Source organism: Gracilinanus agilis, chromosome 4, assembly GCF_016433145.1.
Source record: "Gracilinanus agilis isolate LMUSP501 chromosome 4, AgileGrace, whole genome shotgun sequence".
Taxonomy (NCBI): Eukaryota; Metazoa; Chordata; class Mammalia; order Didelphimorphia; family Didelphidae; genus Gracilinanus; species Gracilinanus agilis.
In genome coordinates, this window is record NC_058133.1 from 18,338,952 (window position 1) to 18,356,753 (window position 17,802).

General features: G+C 39.8%; 1 protein-coding gene across 1 annotated transcript in view; it reads left to right on the forward strand.

Annotated features, from left to right (window-relative positions):
- The window catches only part of LOC123245776 (cytochrome P450 2J2-like), a 30,847-nt gene that overhangs the window by 3,485 nt on the left and 9,560 nt on the right, over window positions 1–17,802 (forward strand). Inside the window, exons 2-7 of the mRNA XM_044674780.1 lie at window positions 1,509–1,671; window positions 8,538–8,687; window positions 10,557–10,717; window positions 12,569–12,745; window positions 16,302–16,307; window positions 16,506–16,641. Of these exons, the coding sequence (XP_044530715.1) occupies window positions 1,509–1,671; window positions 8,538–8,687; window positions 10,557–10,717; window positions 12,569–12,745; window positions 16,302–16,307; window positions 16,506–16,641 (793 nt within the window). The remainder of the gene's footprint in view (window positions 1–1,508; window positions 1,672–8,537; window positions 8,688–10,556; window positions 10,718–12,568; window positions 12,746–16,301; window positions 16,308–16,505; window positions 16,642–17,802) is intronic.

Here is a 17,802-nt window from a genome sequence, read left to right on the forward strand (position 1 = left end):
ACCCAGGGCCAAGCAGTAATCCTAAAAGAATCCACTAAAGACTCTCTGCCTGGGGCATTGGAAGGTTAAGCAGTTTTCCAAGAATAATGCAGTAGTCATGTGTCAGAGGTGAAGCTTGAATACAAGTCTTAATGATGCTGATGCTGATGCTGATGCTGGGTCTCTGTGCAGTATCCCATGCTGCCCCTCAGGTGACATTGAAATAGCTCTTCCACATTTGCAGAGAACTTCCCATGCATTATCTCATTTGATCCTCAATACACCCCTTTAAGATAGTTACTACTTTTGCAGAAACTCTGATTTGGCTGAGTTTTGGTGACTGGTTCCTAGTTGGGGTCATTTTATGTCCAGTTTTCTTTGAAATATCTCTTTTACCCTTTTTCTTCAACCTTCTTGGAGAATTCTAACCCATTCTAGATGTGTTGTGACTAAGTCTTACTTGAATCCAGGTCTTACTAGATTCCAGGTCACAAGCCTTTATCCCATCCAGCCGCTCACCCCATTTTCTTCTTTCCTGAAGTCTACATATCCCTGGCTTCAGAAAATAGTCATCTTATGTTGTCAGCTTGAGAGCATTCTCTATTCTATCCTGGAAGCAGAATACAAGCCTTCTCAGAGCCTAGCACTATACAATGGCTTTAGATAAAGGTGTGGTGACAGATTCTCTGGTTTTCTATTGCCTGAAAAGTCTTGCTAAGTTCAGAGAAGCTCATGACCATGTTGGCAGCAGCATTGATTGACGTTTCTTCTAGGCTCTCTTGAAGACTCTCTACTGAGTAAAAGGGGCTTTGATTTGTGTCATTGGGGAAATATTCAATTGGCCAGTCAATCAGTCAATTAACACGCATTTCATAAGCACATTCCATGCAGTAGGCACTGGGCTGAGAACTAGAGATTAACAGCAACAAAAAAATCCTCTGGGTGCTTACATTCTACACTGCCATGAACTTGCCAGTGATTCGAATGTTGGTCTTTGTGTCTTTCCCCAATATTAAACTTTTAAGATGTTTATACATTTTCCTTCATTCCTATCCTAGAATATTGCCTTGAATATGGAAGCCACTTCAGAGCCTGGGATATACTCCCTCTTCCCCTACATCTTTTGGAATTCTCAGTTTCCAGGCACTACCTCTTGCAGAAAGCTTTCCTGATCCTTCCCATGTGCTGAGTCTAACCTGAAATCACTTAATATTCTTTTGCATGTATTCTAGGTTTATTTACGTATGGAGGAATCATTTCCTTCCTATGTTAACTCACCAAAGGAATGAATGATTCCGTTTTTGTAACTGCCTGCCCAGCTCCTAGCATAATACCAGGGACATAGTCATTTGAGTCAGTGTTTGGTGGGGTGAGCTGAACTCAATTAAATGGAATTGGATTAGACTGAATGGAGTGGACTCCATTGGAACTGATGTTTCACATAAATAGAATGTCATCTGATGACAGTACAGATAAAAAGTAGCCTGAAAGGCAATGAAAGTCTGCAATTCAAACTAACTCTTTTCCAGACTGTCAAGAAATATGGAAATATTTTCTCCTTGGAACTGCTTGGTTCTCCTGTTGTAGTCGTAACTGGATTGCCACTGATCAAGGAAGTCCTGGTCAACCAAGGCCATGTGTTTATTGATCGCCCCCACACTCCATTGCGGTCTTATATCTTTAAAACATTTGGTGAGTTCTTTAGATGATGATGAACATTTTATCTCTCCAGTTTTCTTTGAAATATTGCTTTTACCCCTTTTCTTCAACTTTCTTGGAGAATTCTAAACCAGTATAGATGTCTTGTGGTAGAAGAATTGTGATAAAATAAATAAGCCTTTGAAGTTTCTTTCCTTTATGTCTAAGAGTGGGATGAAGTGAGTAGAAAGAGGGGGAGAGCAATCAGGATCACAAAGGATTCAAATTTATCCCATAGGCAGGTCAGTTAAAAGAGCCTGAGATGTTCAACTTGAAGACCATAAGATTCAATGGAAAAGGGAAGAGAGGTGAGAGCTTTGTTCAAGGGTTTGAAGGCCTCTTAATAGAAAAAGGATTAGATTTGTTCTCCTTGGACCCAAAACCAGTAACAAATGGTGAAAATTGCAGAGGGGTACAATTTGGCTGGATAACAAGGAAAAAACTTCTCGACAATAAGAACAATCCAAAAATGAAATGGTCTTCCTCCAGAGCAGTGGTTTCCAAACTTTTTTGGCCTACTGTCCTGTTTCCAGAAAAAAATTTTACTTAGCGCCCTTGGAAATTAATTTTTTTTAATTTTAATAGCAATTAATAGGAAAGATAAATGAACCTGTGGCCATCACCACCTCCCTGGATCTCTGCAGCATCCACCAGGGGGCGGTGGCTCCCACTTTGGGAATCACTGCTCCAGAAGTTGTGGATTCCTCCTCATTAGAAGTCTTCAATCAAAAGCCACTCAGTACATTTTGTTGGTGTTCATTTCTGGGTACAGGTTAGACTTGGATGGTCCCTGAGATCCCTTCCAACTCTGAAACTCTATGTGTTTATAATTCTGCCTTTAGGCCCTTTGACCCACATGGTGGTGCCAATGCCAGCCAGCACAGTCACCTGCAACCTGGAGGAATGCAATAAAATTAAAATCTATGGTCAAAGTCTTGGGTGGGGCAGTTGGTGCCAGGTGCCAGATAGAAGGTGATGGGAGTGGATGGAAATAAAGGTGCAAGAGTCACCATGGATTTGAGATACCTACTTGTCTATTATTCAGCAGAGAAGAGAGTAAATGTTGTGAAGACTTAAGGAAAAAAGGTATGAAGGTGAAAACCATGGGAGGAATATCTTCTTTAAGAAATAAGAGGCAGAAATGGAGGGCAGAGTAGAAGCATTACAAGAGTAGATAGGGCCCACTTGGAGGTAGGTACAGTCAGACTAGATGATCTCAATGGTTCCTTCCACTTTCAACATTCTGATGGTCTGTGATTCTTCACCAGGCCATTGATGGCCCTTCAGCCAGTTTTCCTATCATTATCTGTGATAATTCATCTTCTGGTACCCTACATTTTACCCAAAGTGATCCAGACACTATTTCCCTTCCCTACCTCCCAGCCCAGACATATGATCAAAGATTTAGATCTGCAAGGAAATTTCAAGGGCATCTAGTCCAAACCCCTTAATGCATTTTACAAATGAGGTAACAAAAGTCAAGATTGAGTGTTTGTTTGTTTTTTAAAGTCACATAGCTAGTAAATTTTGGAGGCAGGATTTAAACCTATATCTTCTTAACTCCAAGATCAAAGGTCTCTCCTCTGAACCTTGCTTTTTATCTGTGCTTTGCCTTTATCTGGAATGTTCTCCCTTCCCTCTTTTTAGCCTCTTTAAATGTTTCAAGAATCAATTCACTTGCTTAACTTCCCCTTGAATATTTCCCTTGCCAATAATAATTTCTCCTGTATCTGATATCAATAAATTTTTAACTTTGATCTTATGTTTTAGTTTATAATGATAATTCACATCAGCACTTAAAATGCCTGAGAGCTTAGCCAATCTTGTACTGTCTGTATCTGAACCAATACTTAATGGAAGGCTTTGCTCATCTCCAATCCCTAATAAATGTTTGTCATATGAATAAGTGAAAGGGCTCAGGATGGATACCTGGACATTTGAAAGAATCACAGAATCTTTGTGTCATAAGAACAAAAACAGCAGCTTCCCATGATTGCCTGGGCCTGAACTGGATTCCTCTCAATTTCCCCAACAAATGATCATCCAGAATCTTCTTGAAAGTTCTACAAGGATGGGGAGCCCACCACTCCTCATAGAAGCCCATTAAACTCTGGGGTAATTGTAACTGATTGGAAGTTTGCTCTTTTCTCCAACTTCAATTTAATCCCCTTTTGTCTTTCCCTCATTACTCCTGATTTTTCTTTCTTGATGTCCTAGTAAATCTTCAATAATGAGAAATTGAGACACAAAAGGTTTGATTAATCCACTTATTGGCAAGGCTTATAAATATAAATAATAGAAGTCAATGATACCTCTGTAACTAAAGACCACTTAACACAGAGCAGTTGTTTCCTAGTTTAGCAGTTACAAAAGGTCCAGAAATCCCCCTAAACTAAGATTGTGTTTGGTTCTTAACAATAAAATGATGCTATCTGATCATCTCACCAATAGTCTTTATCCATCATGGCAAAAGAAATCTCCAATTTGACCGACATCTTCTTGGAAGAATTTATGGCAGCTAATCTTGAAATGCTATCCCTGATCAGGGACTTTCCAGAGTCAAGGGTGTTATGTAGGGGCAAAGACTTGGTCATCTTCCTATAACATTCTCCAGAAGGTTCCTTGTAACCATGGAGCTCAGAACTAGAAGAACCCCTTATGTGCAGGTTAACTTATCCCTTCAACTGACACCTTGTTTTATTTACTTATTGAGGCATTATACCAACATGTCAACACTCTAAGCCTTGAAGCCTTAAAGCTTGCTTACAATAGTAATGCTTGGCTATAGTGGTTACTATTATGATTAACCAAAACCTAAATTACTATTCAATATCAGTTTCACAAAAGGCCACAGCAGAAAAAAGCTAATAATCTCTCTTCCACATGACAGCATCAACACAAATATGTTAATCTTCCATTAGCTCCCCTGCTCTCTTTTTTATCCTAACAATATCTTGTGGATTAATATATAGTACTAGGATAAATCTGTCTATTTGATTGTATAATATGAAATCTCCAACCACTGGCACTTCCCATGATTTGTCTTGATGTAGACACATCTCTGTTCATTTCCTTTTTTTGTCAAGGATACCATCATTGTTTCAGCATCTTTCAACTGTTACAATCTGTGTCTCTATTGTTGGATTTCTTCTAATATGCTAGTGAAAATGTGCTCTGATGCCATGTGAAGACAAGCAATTCACAAATCTGGTCCTATTGTAGACTTCTGGTGTGAGGAGGTGGAGGCATCTCAGCCTAAGCCCCACTGACCTCTGCTGCCTAAGGGAATGTGGTGACTCCTGCTTTCCAAGAGGCCTCCCCCTACCTAAATGTAGGGCCTTCGTGGGATATACAAAGGAGGACAAATAGGCTTAAAGTAGAAAGCCAGCTCCTATGAGACAGCAAGACGCAATCCTCTAACTCCTGTGTCTGTAACACTCTTTGCTGCCATCTTCTACTCTTCTACTCTACAGGTATTGTCTTCCTTTATTAGAATGGAAGCTCCAGGAGGACACAGACTCCCTTAATCTCTTGTATCTGTATCCAACTGGACTTGGCACATAGTTAGCACCGTGGGGTAACACCTGGACCTCTTTCTCTCATTCATTCAATGGCACAGATTCCTAGTCTTAATTTCCTGGAGTACTAAGAGGACAAGAAGCTTGTCCAAGGTCACAAAATGGTGTCAGAGGCAATATTTAAACCCAGCTCTTCCTCTCTCCCAAACCACTCCTCTTCTAGCTACTGATCAGAACGTCTTTTCACTGCAATTGTTGTAAATGTTCTTTTTCTGTTATTTGACGTCTTCTAATATATTGGAGAAAGTGAACTCTATTAAAACAAGGTCATCCACTCACAAATCTGGTCAAAACATATAGACACTCTACTTGGAAACAGAGTTGTCTAAGCCAGTGCTGTCTACTGGCAAAGTTGGTATCCAAGGGCTATGGGAAGTCCTCAGAGAATGTGGCAATACTGATTAAAATCAGAGAGGACCCTGGGTGGCCATTCTACAGGTAAAGAAAATGAAGCCAAGGGAAGCTTGCCTGGGATTACAAAGACAGAAAGCATCTGTGTGAGGCAAGATTTGAATCCAGGTCTTCCTGACTCCATATCCAACACTATTTGGGTACTGTGTATTATTATTTTCTTTCCAAAGTTTTGGGAAGCTCAATGGTTCAATGGATAGAGTACTGCATCTGTAGTCAGGAAAATCTGAGTTCAAATGTGGCCCAAGACACTTACTGGCTGAGTGACTCTGGGCAAGTCACTTCACCCTATTTCCCTGAGATTTCTAATCTGTTAAAGGAGCTGGAGAAGGAAATGAGAAACCATTCCAGTATCTTTGCCCAAAAAAGACCACAAATGAGGTCATAGAAAGTCAGAAATGACTAAAATGACTGAACAATAACAACAAAAAGTTAAGTTGAGATGATGTATATAAAAGGACTGTAAAGTGTAAACCATATAGCGTTGTGCCAGAATGAGGCAAGAGATAGTTATTAGTTTCCCAAGAAATACAATCTTGTTTCAAATGCCAAAATCAGTATTCAGGTGTTTGATATCTCAGCAGCCACCACCTATCTACTTGTCATGTCCAATGAGAATGAGAAACTTATAAATTCAAAACACGACAAAACACCTTCCATGGAACAAATATCCTTTGCCATTTAGACCCAGGCAGCACCACTTTCCATGGCTTTCACGTGACCAGTCCAAGTTCTCTTACCGGTTCTCTACTGCCCCATTATTCTTCAAAGCCATAGAGGTGACTTTGCCTAAATGAGTAGGAAAAGGGAAGGTTCCTTCTGACACCCTCAGAAGTCCACAGTAACAACAAAACTGAACACGTTTCTTTGACATCCATAGGAGAAAGCCTGAATGGCACATTTCACAAATATCTCTTCTCTTTTCAAAGAGAATTGACCAGAATCACCAAATCTCAGATTTGGAAGAGTCCTTGAAGGAGACCCTCAATATGGTGCCAGGTACAAAGAAGACATCTATAAATGTCTTCTCTTTCCTTCCTCTTACTTAATGGTCATCAAGCCCCAGACCTAGAACTGGGACCCATCTAATAAGCACCATCCTTCCCCTTTGCTTGAAGACCTTGTCATGCAGCCCCCTCAGCCAATGAAGAGCCCTTAACTGTTGGGCATATTTTGTGGATTTTGAATATGAATGAACATCTTTTTGATGTCTAACCACTGGTATTGGCCCTGGCCTCTGGGACCAAACAAAAGAGGTGTGGACCCTCTTATATGTAGCATTCTCCCAAAGATAGCTAGATGGCTATCTAAAGACCTGAATTTGAATCTTCCCTTAAATATTTAATAGTTGGGTGACTCCAGCCTCAGTTTCCTCCTTTGAAACACAGAACATAATCACACCTACCTCTCAGGGTTGTTGTGAGGATCAAATGAAATGATAATATATGTAAAGTATTTTGCAAATTATGAAATAATATCTAAATTGTGGTGATGATATTCCTTAGTTCTTTCCACTGGCCCCATATGGCCTGGACTCAATCTTTTTTCTTATCCTGGTTGCCCTCCTCTGGACAGACTCCAGCCCTTCCTACATCAGGGGACCAAAACCCAAACCCAGTCCTCTAGATGAGGCTTGGGTCAGGGCACATATGGGGAACTCTTACCTCCTATTTCCTAGAAGTGATTCTGCATTCAATGTAGTCCCAAATCTCCATATCCCACTTTTTAGTCATGTCCAACTCTTCATGACCCCTTTTGGGGTGATCTTGGCAGAGATACTGAAGCAGTTGGCCATTTCCTTCTCTGACTCATTGTACAGAGAAGGCAACTGAGCCAAATGGGGTGAAGGGAGTTGCCCAGAATCACATAGTTAGTGTATCTGAGGATAGATTTGAATTCAGGTTCTCCAGACTCCAATATCAGCACTCAATTCAGTGAGCCAAAACACTTCAATACCTGCTGCAATACTTTTATTTATTTACTTATTTATTTATTTACTTATTTATTTTGAATTTTATTTAATTGATTAATTATGCTTCAATACTTTTTTTAAATTTTATTTTGAATATTTTCCCATAATTACATATTTTATGTTCTTTCCCTCTCCCCCAAACCCCCCATCCTCCCATAGAAGACACACAATTCTACTGGGTTTTACATGTATCATTGATTAAGACCTAATTCCATATTATTGATAGTTGGACTAGAGTTATCTTTTAGCATCTATCTCCCCAGTAATACCCCCATCAGCCCATTTGTTCAAGCATTTTTTTTCTTCTGTGTTTCTCCTTCCACAGTTCTTCCTCTAAATGTGGCTAGTTTTCTTTCTCATAAGTCTGTCAGCCTTGCTCTGGATCATTGCATTGCTGCTAGTACAAAAGTCCATTACTTTCGATTTTACCACAGTGTATCTGTCTCTGTGTATAATGTTCTCCTGGATCTGCTCCTTTCACTCTGCATCAATTCCTGGATATCCTGAGGCAGAAGAACTCTCTTTCATGCTTATGAAGACCTTCCTTGGCTCCCCAAGAGTTCAACAACGGCTGGTCAACCTGTTGACCCTGAGCGTCTCCACACATTGCCATGTTCAATCTTGGTCAACAGAAAGACAGTCAGTGCTCTTCAAAGCCCTTTCAGTTGGCCACAGAGAAACATTTATTGAGGGCTTACTATGTGCTGGCACTGTGCCAATTGCTAAGAAAACAAAGGAAGATACAAGGCATTCCTTGCCCTCAAGAAGCTTTTATTCTAAAGGAGGGAACTGCATGGGAAGAGTGATGGACAAACAAGCTGTAGATGGGGGAAAATGGGAAACAAAGATTTTTTGAATTATTGATGCAAATTATTATTATTATTATTATTATTATTTAGGCTTAATCATGTCTAATGGTCAAGAGTGGAAAGATCAAAGAAGATTCACCTTAATGACCCTAAGGAATTTCGGCTTGGGAAAGAGGACCCTGGAACTTCGGATCCAGGAAGAGGCCACATGCCTCACTGAGGCTATCAAGGAAGAAAAAGGTGAGTGCTCATCAGACAGAGATGTTTTCAGTTGCTTCCAATTGTTCTTTTGTCCACATGATCAATAAAGAGAATTTGTAACTGGGGATGAGGTGAGTAAGGGGAGGCAGCTCATCCTAAGAATAGAGAGAGACAGAACATCCTCATCCTCATCCTCATCTTTTCCAAGACACAGCACTGTCCTATAGGAAGAAAGGAGACAATAACAAAGAACCCCTCGAGAATCCACTCTCTTTAATGTTATAATCATATTCTGCCAACACCTTCTTACAGTGGCACACATGAAGTCCTGCCTTGGCTGGCCACTCAAAGAACTCTCTTCACACACACGAACATGTATGCATACTCCTTCCTCTATACTCTTCTGCAGCCATTCTGTACCTTTTTTTTCCTTTTCCCTCCTTCTTTCTCACTTATTCATCCCTGCTCTAGAAGTATTTCTTCTCTTTCATTCTTCTCTTTCTTCTTTTCTCTTCTGCCTTCCTCTCTTCTTTCTATTCCTTAGAATATATGTTTGTAATAAATAGATCCATAAATTTTGCTGTTTTCATTTTTTAATTAATTTTCTTCCCTTCATCCAAATGGAAAACAAAACCCTAATAACAAATACACATATTCAAGTAAAATCAGTTCTCACTGTTCATGTGCAGAAGCATACAGCTCACTGTATAGAATAAGTCCATCATCTCTTTGTCAGGAGATGAGTAGCAGGGACTCTCATTGACTTCTAGAATGTGGTTGGGGGTGTATCGATCCAGATCCTTACATTATTCCAAGTTCTTTTCTCACAATGTTGTAGTGGACGTTGTACTTTCATCCACTCTTTTTCCTCTTTCTATGCTTCTTCCTTTTCCTTCTCCTCATTCTTCCCATCCTCCTCCACTTCACCTTTCTCCTTTTCTGCTATTTCCTCTTGTTATCACAGATTTAAAGTAAGAATAAACCTTAAAGCCCATCAAGTCCAAACTTCCTTCCCATTCTATAGATGAGTAAACAGATAAGTGGAGACATTGAGTCACTTATCCAAGGTCAGTTACCTGGCTAATAAATATTAAGTGCCTACTATATGCCAAATTCTGGGAAACATAAAAAAAGGAAAAAGATAGTCACTATCCTCAAAGGTACCAGTCTACAGAGGAAGACAATATGCTAATAGAGAGGTACAAACAAGATACAGGCAGAAATTGGAAATAATCAACAAAAGGAAGGCACTAGAACCAAAATCACCCAGTCAGGAAACTGAGGCAAGATAAAATCTAGATCTTCCTGACTTCAAATCCAGTATTCTACCTACTACATCTTATTGCCTCCCTTCCTAATTTACATTCTCATGTCTTTTCTTTTCATTCCAATATTTCCAATTATAATATCAGCTCTAGAACTCACATGCATGCAAATAGTCCACAGGCCTATATAGTAATAGGTATTTGTGTATGCACATATTGCACCCAAGTAGGCACATTTTGTGAACTTTTACACATGATCTATCAGACATAGATTCCTAGATAAAGAAGTAAACCTCCCTCAGAGGTCATCTAGTCCAACTCCTTCATTTTATTGATGAGTAAATGGAGGCAAAGAGAGATAAAGTAGCATCCAAAGTCCCACAGATAACATGTTGAAACAACATATGTCAAGTTAATCCCAAGTCTTGATTGCAATTTTCAAAAAATGGGCATGTTCTTTTCTTTTTTCTCTAATCTTTTTTGAGCAGACTGGTTATGGACAGAAGTAACAAAGCAGCTGTGTGTTAGAGGAGGTGGTTGTGGGGGGAAATTATTGAAGAGAAAAAGGTAGAAAGTAATTCTAGGCAATTTTAACAGGCATGACATGGAGAATAGCCCATCCTCTTTCTCTTCCTGTCCACAGGACAGCCCTTTGACCCCCACTTTCCAATCAACAATGCTATTTCCAATGTCATCTGTTCTGTCACTTTCGGGAATCGCTTTGAGTATCATGATTCCCAGTTTCGGGAGCTGCTGAAGATCTTGGATGAAGTCATAGTCCTTCAAACCAGGTGGGAGTGTCAGGTAATAGACCATCATCCTTCCTGGACAGGATCAACTCAACCTCCATTGGGCGGTGTCCTTCCTTCACCAGAAAAGAAACAAGCAAGGCTGTAGAAAGGGACTAGTGAAGGAAAGAGGGGAAAAAAGAATTTTATAAACAGTGTCATGAAAGACTATGTCTGGCAGCCCCAGGATTTTCCAAAATACTGTGACCTCCAAGAAATGTTTTTCTAAGATTTTGCTGAGATGAGTAATCTATAACCACTTATTTAGCACCAACCATATACCAGGTACTGTGCAAGGTGATGGGGATACAGTGACAAAAATGAAATAGGTTCTGACCTTGGTGGTTTACATCCTTCTGCTGATGGAGAAAACATGCACTCAAATAAGTGCAAAAACAAATAAATAAATACGAGGGAAACATTTTGGTAAGGTAGGCATTAGAAGCCAGGAGGACCAGGAAAGGCCTCATGTAGAAGCTGTCACTTGAGCATAGTTTTGAAGAAAACCAGGAAATTTATCCTCATCACTGCAAAGGGAGGAGGATAGAGACAGGCAGACAGGGACAGAGAGACAGAGACAGAGAGAAACAGACACAAAGAGAAAGAAAAGAGATTGAGACAAAGACAGCTAAAGAAACAGAATGAGAGACAGAGAGAAGAGACAGAGTCAGAGGAAAACAGATAATTTGTTGAGTGCTCACATGTAAGATTTGTAAAGAGCTGTCTATATAATTCCTCCCACCCTGGAGTCTTTGTAATTGCTGTTCCTCATACCTGGAATGCTCTCCCTTTTCATCTTCCCATCTTGACTTCCTTCAAGTATCAGTTCAAATTTCATCTTCAGCTGCAAAATATTTTCCCCATTATCTCCAGCTCTTAGTGCCTTCCCCTCTGGAGATTCCCTTTCTACTCCTCCACATATATCTTGCCTTTACCTAGTTATTTCCATGCTGTGTCTTCCATTAGAATGTGAGTTCATTCCCATCACCATCATATTGGACCAGCCCCATTCAGGCACTGGTATTGTTTTTTTCCTCTCTTTATATCCTCTGTACTTAGTCCAGTGCACATGGTAGGTGTTACACATGCTAAGTGCATCATCAGTGCTTGTTGACTGACTGATTTCCTTACACCCTCATGACAACTCTTTGAGGTAGCTGCTCTTATTATTCCCATTTTGCAGATAAGGAAATGGAGATAAAAAGAAGTTAATAACTTGCCTCAGGACTAATAAGTGATACTCTAACTCAGGTGTTCCTGAGTCTTCCTGAGCTCTCCATCCACCCTACCTGATAGCTGATCAGTGAGTAAGCCTCACCAAAGGAGTCACTTGCTCAAGATTTCATTTAATTCCTCAGGAGTCTGGCTATAGAAGAAAACGAGGAAGAATGGCAAATAGCATTAGCTCTCATTTCCTGAAGAGGAGCATAATGGAAATTCAAGAGAAGATAATTCTGTGGGGCCGAGAGGAAAACGAAGGCCCAAGTGCTAGCACTTTCCCCCAAAAAATGATCTCTCCTTTCTTTTCTTCCTTGAAGATTGTGAGATGGACTAAAATGGGGGAATGATTGATGATGGTCTTTGAAAGGGATATTAAGGTACATTAGGACATGGTCAATGGGCAGCTGTATCAGACAAGAGATAGCTGGATGCCAGCCTGGGTTTTCTGAATGCAACAGTATTGGAGGAATAATAGTAGTTACAGTAATGATTAGTTTTGAAAGCAGTTAAATATAGAATTAAAGTAAACTCAATGAAACATAAAAGGGCAGAAAACCCTCTTCAGACAGAAACAAAAAGGGAAAGGACAGGCTAATGGAAACTGGCACTCATCCCTCTTTCCTCTCCTTGCTTTTATATTTTTCAGCTCTTTGAAATATTTCCTTGGATAATGAAATACTTGCCAGGAGCTCACAAGAAGCTCTTTAGAGAAATGAAGAAGCTGGAGTCTTTTGTATTGGATATTATCAGACAACACAAGGAAAACCTGAACTCAGAGGAGGCTCATGACTTCATTGATGCTTACCTGAAGGAGCTGTCCAAGGTAATGGACGCAGCACAGAAAGCATGCATTGTATATGGAAAATAAAAAAGGTGGGGAGGGGAGGTGCGGGATAAGAGGGAGAAATGGGTTAATATGTTCAAAACTTTAAATCTGACTCATACTGTAAGCATCTTTTCTCAATGAGAACTCTGGGAGGTCCTGAGGATAAGTAATGTCTCAATTTTATGAAAGTTATGTGGTGGATATGTGTGTGTGTTTGTGTGTGTGTTTATGTGTGTGTGTGTGTGTGTGTGTGTGTGTGTGTGATAAGGGAAGTACAGATCTTTCTGGTGGAGAGTTCAAACTTTTTATTTAGATTTGCAAGAGACCATAGAGTTCAACCCCTGGTTTTATAAAAGGAGAAACTGAGGCATAGAGAGGTTAATCCATTTGTCCCAGTAACATAGCTAGGAGGAATATGAAGTAGCATTTGAACCCAGCTCTTTTTGTCTCCAAGTTAGTGCCCTACAATCTACTCATATCGGGATTAAATCTTGGCCCTGATATTTGATCCCTACTAATTCATCTCCTGTGTGCCCTCTAGTACACAGAAATAGTGTGTGTGTGTGTGTGTATTCTTAATAACCCTTAAAACACTATAAAAATAAATTAAATCATTAGTCAGACATGAAATCCAGATAGAAACACCTCTGAGAAGTTTGCTGATATGGGACTAGTATCCATTGGGAAACGTTGGTGGCCAGCTTCCCTACCACCATCATACTGGACATCACTGATGTCGAAGCCTCTCATTTTCATGCTACTCAATATTGTCCTAAGCACTGATCTGCTTATCCACTCAGGAATATTCAGCAGACCACACATGGAAAATGTTCAGTTCTAGAGTCACCCTTGAGGAAGGATATTCAAAAGCTGGAGAACCCTGAGAAGAAGGCAGCCAACATGGTCGGGGTCCTCTAATCCATGCTCTAAGAGGTTCTGTTGAAGCAAGAGGGGAGGTGTAGCCCAGACAAGAGAAGACTTCAGGGGATGTATTAGCTATCTGCACATAGTTCAAGATTTGTCACGATGAGGAAGGATTATCTAGCTCCACTTGTTCCCAGAAGGTAGAATAAGATGCAAGGGTGTTAAGAGGAAAAGTTCAGCTCAGAAGAAAGGGGGAAAGAATCCCTGTGAGTGGAATGTGCTGCCTCAGAAGGTTGATGGTTAAAGACAAGAGAGCAGATGTTGGCATATTTGAGAAGGTTTCCTCTTCAGGCATCAGTTGGGCTTGAATCAGAGGTGTCAAACATGAGTATTTGTTGCATGTGTATATCCTTTGTAAAAGGCCAGTTAGGTTATACAGTGGATAAGGTGCTGGGCCTGGAGACAGGAAGGATCATCTTCCTGAGTTCAAATCTGCCCTCAGACCCTTACTGCCTCTGGGAGCTTGGACAAGTCACTTCACCCTGTTTGCCTCAGTTTCTTCAATCTCTAATGAGCTAGAGAAGGAAATGGCAAACCACTCCAATATCTTTGCCAAGAAAACTTCAAATGGGATCACAAATTGTTGAACACAGCCGAAAACAGGACAATAACAACCCTTTCTAAACCTTACAATGCCATATAATTAAGTTAATTATAATTAATAATGAAATTATCAATCTCATAGAGTCAATTAAAATATGACTACCTTTGGGAATTTGTGCCATAGTTAAACAAGTGGGCAGCATGGAAGTCATAGTACTCCTGAATACTGCAATATTGTCAGATTAAAATTTAATTGAACAATATTTGACAAAATAAAAATACAACCGAACATAGACAATGTGTGTGCATATATATATTTGTGTGTGTATACACATAGAGAGATATATAGTATTCTAAATCAATATGGAGCCCACAAGGATCCTTGCATATGCTTAATATAAATATTAATATAATTAATATAATAAATATAATAAAATAGGTTCCTATTTCTATTTGACTTTGACAGCTTTGGAGTTCTCTTCCAACTTCAGAGAGTCTGTAATTATGTCCTATATGGTTCAAAAATGCTAGACCTATATTTGACTTCCACATCTTGAAATTCATTAGTCATGTTTACCTGGAAACAAGCCATTTATCTTAGTCTCAATATGTCCATTTGCAAAATGGGTACAATATTATTGGTATTCCCTATCACATAGGATTATGGGGAAAATAGCTAACAAATTGTAAAGCATTTAAATACTGTTCATTTTCTTGTTATTAAAAGAATAAATCAATAAGTAACAATGACAACTATTACTTATATGGGTATGCCTTCAAGGTGTACAAAATGGTGGCTGTTTTTAGTGTTGGGATTTGGAGGGTTGGTTTTTTTTTTCCCTCCAAGTAATTCCATGAGATAGCTAGCACAGATACTATCTCCATTTCATAGATGAAGAAACAGAAACAAAAAAAGATTAAGGGATTTACCTAACAATCATAGAGCACAGATATATGAACCTAGCTCCTTTGACTCAGTGCTTTATTTTAAGGGCATAAAAACAGGTGAGGGATAAACTTGGAATTAAGGGAAGGTCATCTAGACCTCTTGATGGCCGATGGATAGAGCATTGGACTTGTAGTAAGGAAGACCTGAGTTCAAATCTGCCCTCAGACACTATCTGCCCTCAGGGCAATTTGTTATATTTCCATGTGCCTCAGTTTCCTCAGTTGTATACTGGGGTTAATACTAGAAATCTATTTCACAGGGTTGTTGTAAGGAGAAAATATTTCTGAAACCCTTATCACAGGAGAAGGTGCTCTATAAATGCCAGCAGTCACATTCTCCATCGTGCAATCAGCTTTTCTACTCCCAGATGAAGAAATACCAGCAACTACAAATAATTATTTAGTGTTACAACTAAAAATTGATCTAGGGGTTCATGGCCAGATTTATAAGCACTTATTAGTAAAGAGAGGGAGAGAAGAGAAGGAAAGCTGGAGTGCAAAAACCTTTCTAGATCTGATTCTCCATTTGGCTGGCTAAGGTCATGCCGTGACCAGCTTATCAGGGATCAAGAGCCAAGAGAAGGAGTAGCACAGACAGAAAACATCAGCCCCTGACAGATAAGGAAGCCAAGAGAGCGACTGGACTTCCCACACTTCCTTTTAAAACTGTCTGCTCCAACTCCCTTTCCTTGGCCAATGACTTTCAGACATGCTGTCTGCCCTTTTCTGGTGACATTATGCTGGCTATGGCACATGAAAGCTAGGGATGCCCACCCTGGCTCTGGCTGCACTAGGACGCGGTGCCATGGCTAGACTCTATACTCAGGATCAACGTCCCCTAAATAATTTACTTCACCCAGTAGATGTCTTTAGTAGAGGGATACTAAGAAATAACAAGAATAATAATGAGGAGAAGGAAGTAAAAGAAAAAGCAAAGTAGGGGAAGAGAAGGAAGAGGAAATAGAGGAAAAGAAGGAGAATTAGAAAGGAAGAAAGGAGGACAAGAAAGAGAAAAAAGAGGAGAAAGAAAAGAAAGAAAAAGAGGAAGATGTGGAGGATGAGATTTATCTTGTTTTTGTTTTTTGTTTCACTTATAAAATGAAGATGATATCTACCTGTATGGGATTTGTGAGAGAAGTACTCAGTAAGAAGCCTCCCAGCCCAATGGCAAGAAGAGCTCTCATTCTTATGAGCCCTTACTGCATTCTTGGAAGCTAACGGGAAGCCCAGGGTCTGTCTGCTCAGCCTTCCTAATGCCTCTTTCAGGGTTTTGCCCCTCATCTTTGGAGAAAGACAGGATTTTTTTAAATTAACCAACCGAAGCTTGCTTTTCTCATTGAAGGGTAACGTCAGCCCTAGTTTTAATGAAGACAATTTAGTCTCGTGCACCCTGGACCTCTTCTTTGCTGGAACAGAGACAACTTCGAGCACTCTGCGGTGGGCTCTGCTGTATATGGCATCTTATCCAGAGATCCAAGGTATGATGATGGCCCCAGGACAGAAAGGGGTCACACACCCATGCAGGATTCTGCCCAGAAGAAAAGATCTTCTAATTATAGAGGGCTATAAGATTGGCAAAGTAATTTAGGCAGAGCAGCATCTTGTTTCAATTGTCCTTGGAACAGAGCCGTGATTGCTGTCCTTCATGATCACGAGGACCCCTTTTAATGTGACATTTTCTTCTACTTTTCATTTGATGATTGATGCTGGTCGGGACAATAGAGAGCGTATAGGACCTAAAGTCAAGAAGATGTGAGTTCAAATCTTGCCTCAGGCACTTACTAACCATATGAAATTGTACAAGTCATGTCGCTAACCTTCAACTTCAGTGTCTTCATGTATAAAAATGAAGTTAATAATAGCCCTTCCCTCATAGGGTTGATCAAACAAGTTAATATACATAAAGTGCTTTGCAAACCCCAAAGTTCTCCATAAGGAATAGAACGTGCCAAGACATCTCTAATTGGTCAACAGCTAATGAGGAGGTGGTCCATCCAACACTCCGTCCCTCTCCATCCCAAGTGATGGGGGGCATATAGACAGGAAAAGCATCCTCGGCCACTTTACTTACTGAGTACTCCGAAGGACAAAACAAATGTCCAAAAGGGTCTCTGACCCAGAACTTGGTCACAGGACTGCACAAAATTCTCTCTAATAGGAACATTAAATAGAAATTAATATACTTGATGAAAAATAAATACTTACTCTAGCTTTTATTTTATTATTCTTTTAGTTACACTATAACTATTTGTTGTTGGAAAGGTATGTGATAACAAAACGTAACATTTGATAATGCATTTGTAGCCTATTAAATCAGACAAATCTCCATGTATTTCAAGATAGAAACGTGACATTCACAATATAGAAGGGCATAAGATCCTTTGATTTGGAATTGGAAGGTATCTTAGAGGCTATAAAGTTTAATCCCCTCATTTTACACATGTGGAAACTAAGGCAGAGAAAATTTAAGTGATTTGCTCAGGGCCACATAGGTAGGGATTATCTAAGGTGAGTTTTAAATGCAAAGCCCTGGATTCCAATGACAATGATATCTAGCTGCCTCTTTCTCAAGAGCTCCACCTTCTGGAAGTCAAGGCATGATCAAGGGTCCTGTTTCCTTATCTGTGACATGTCTCCTA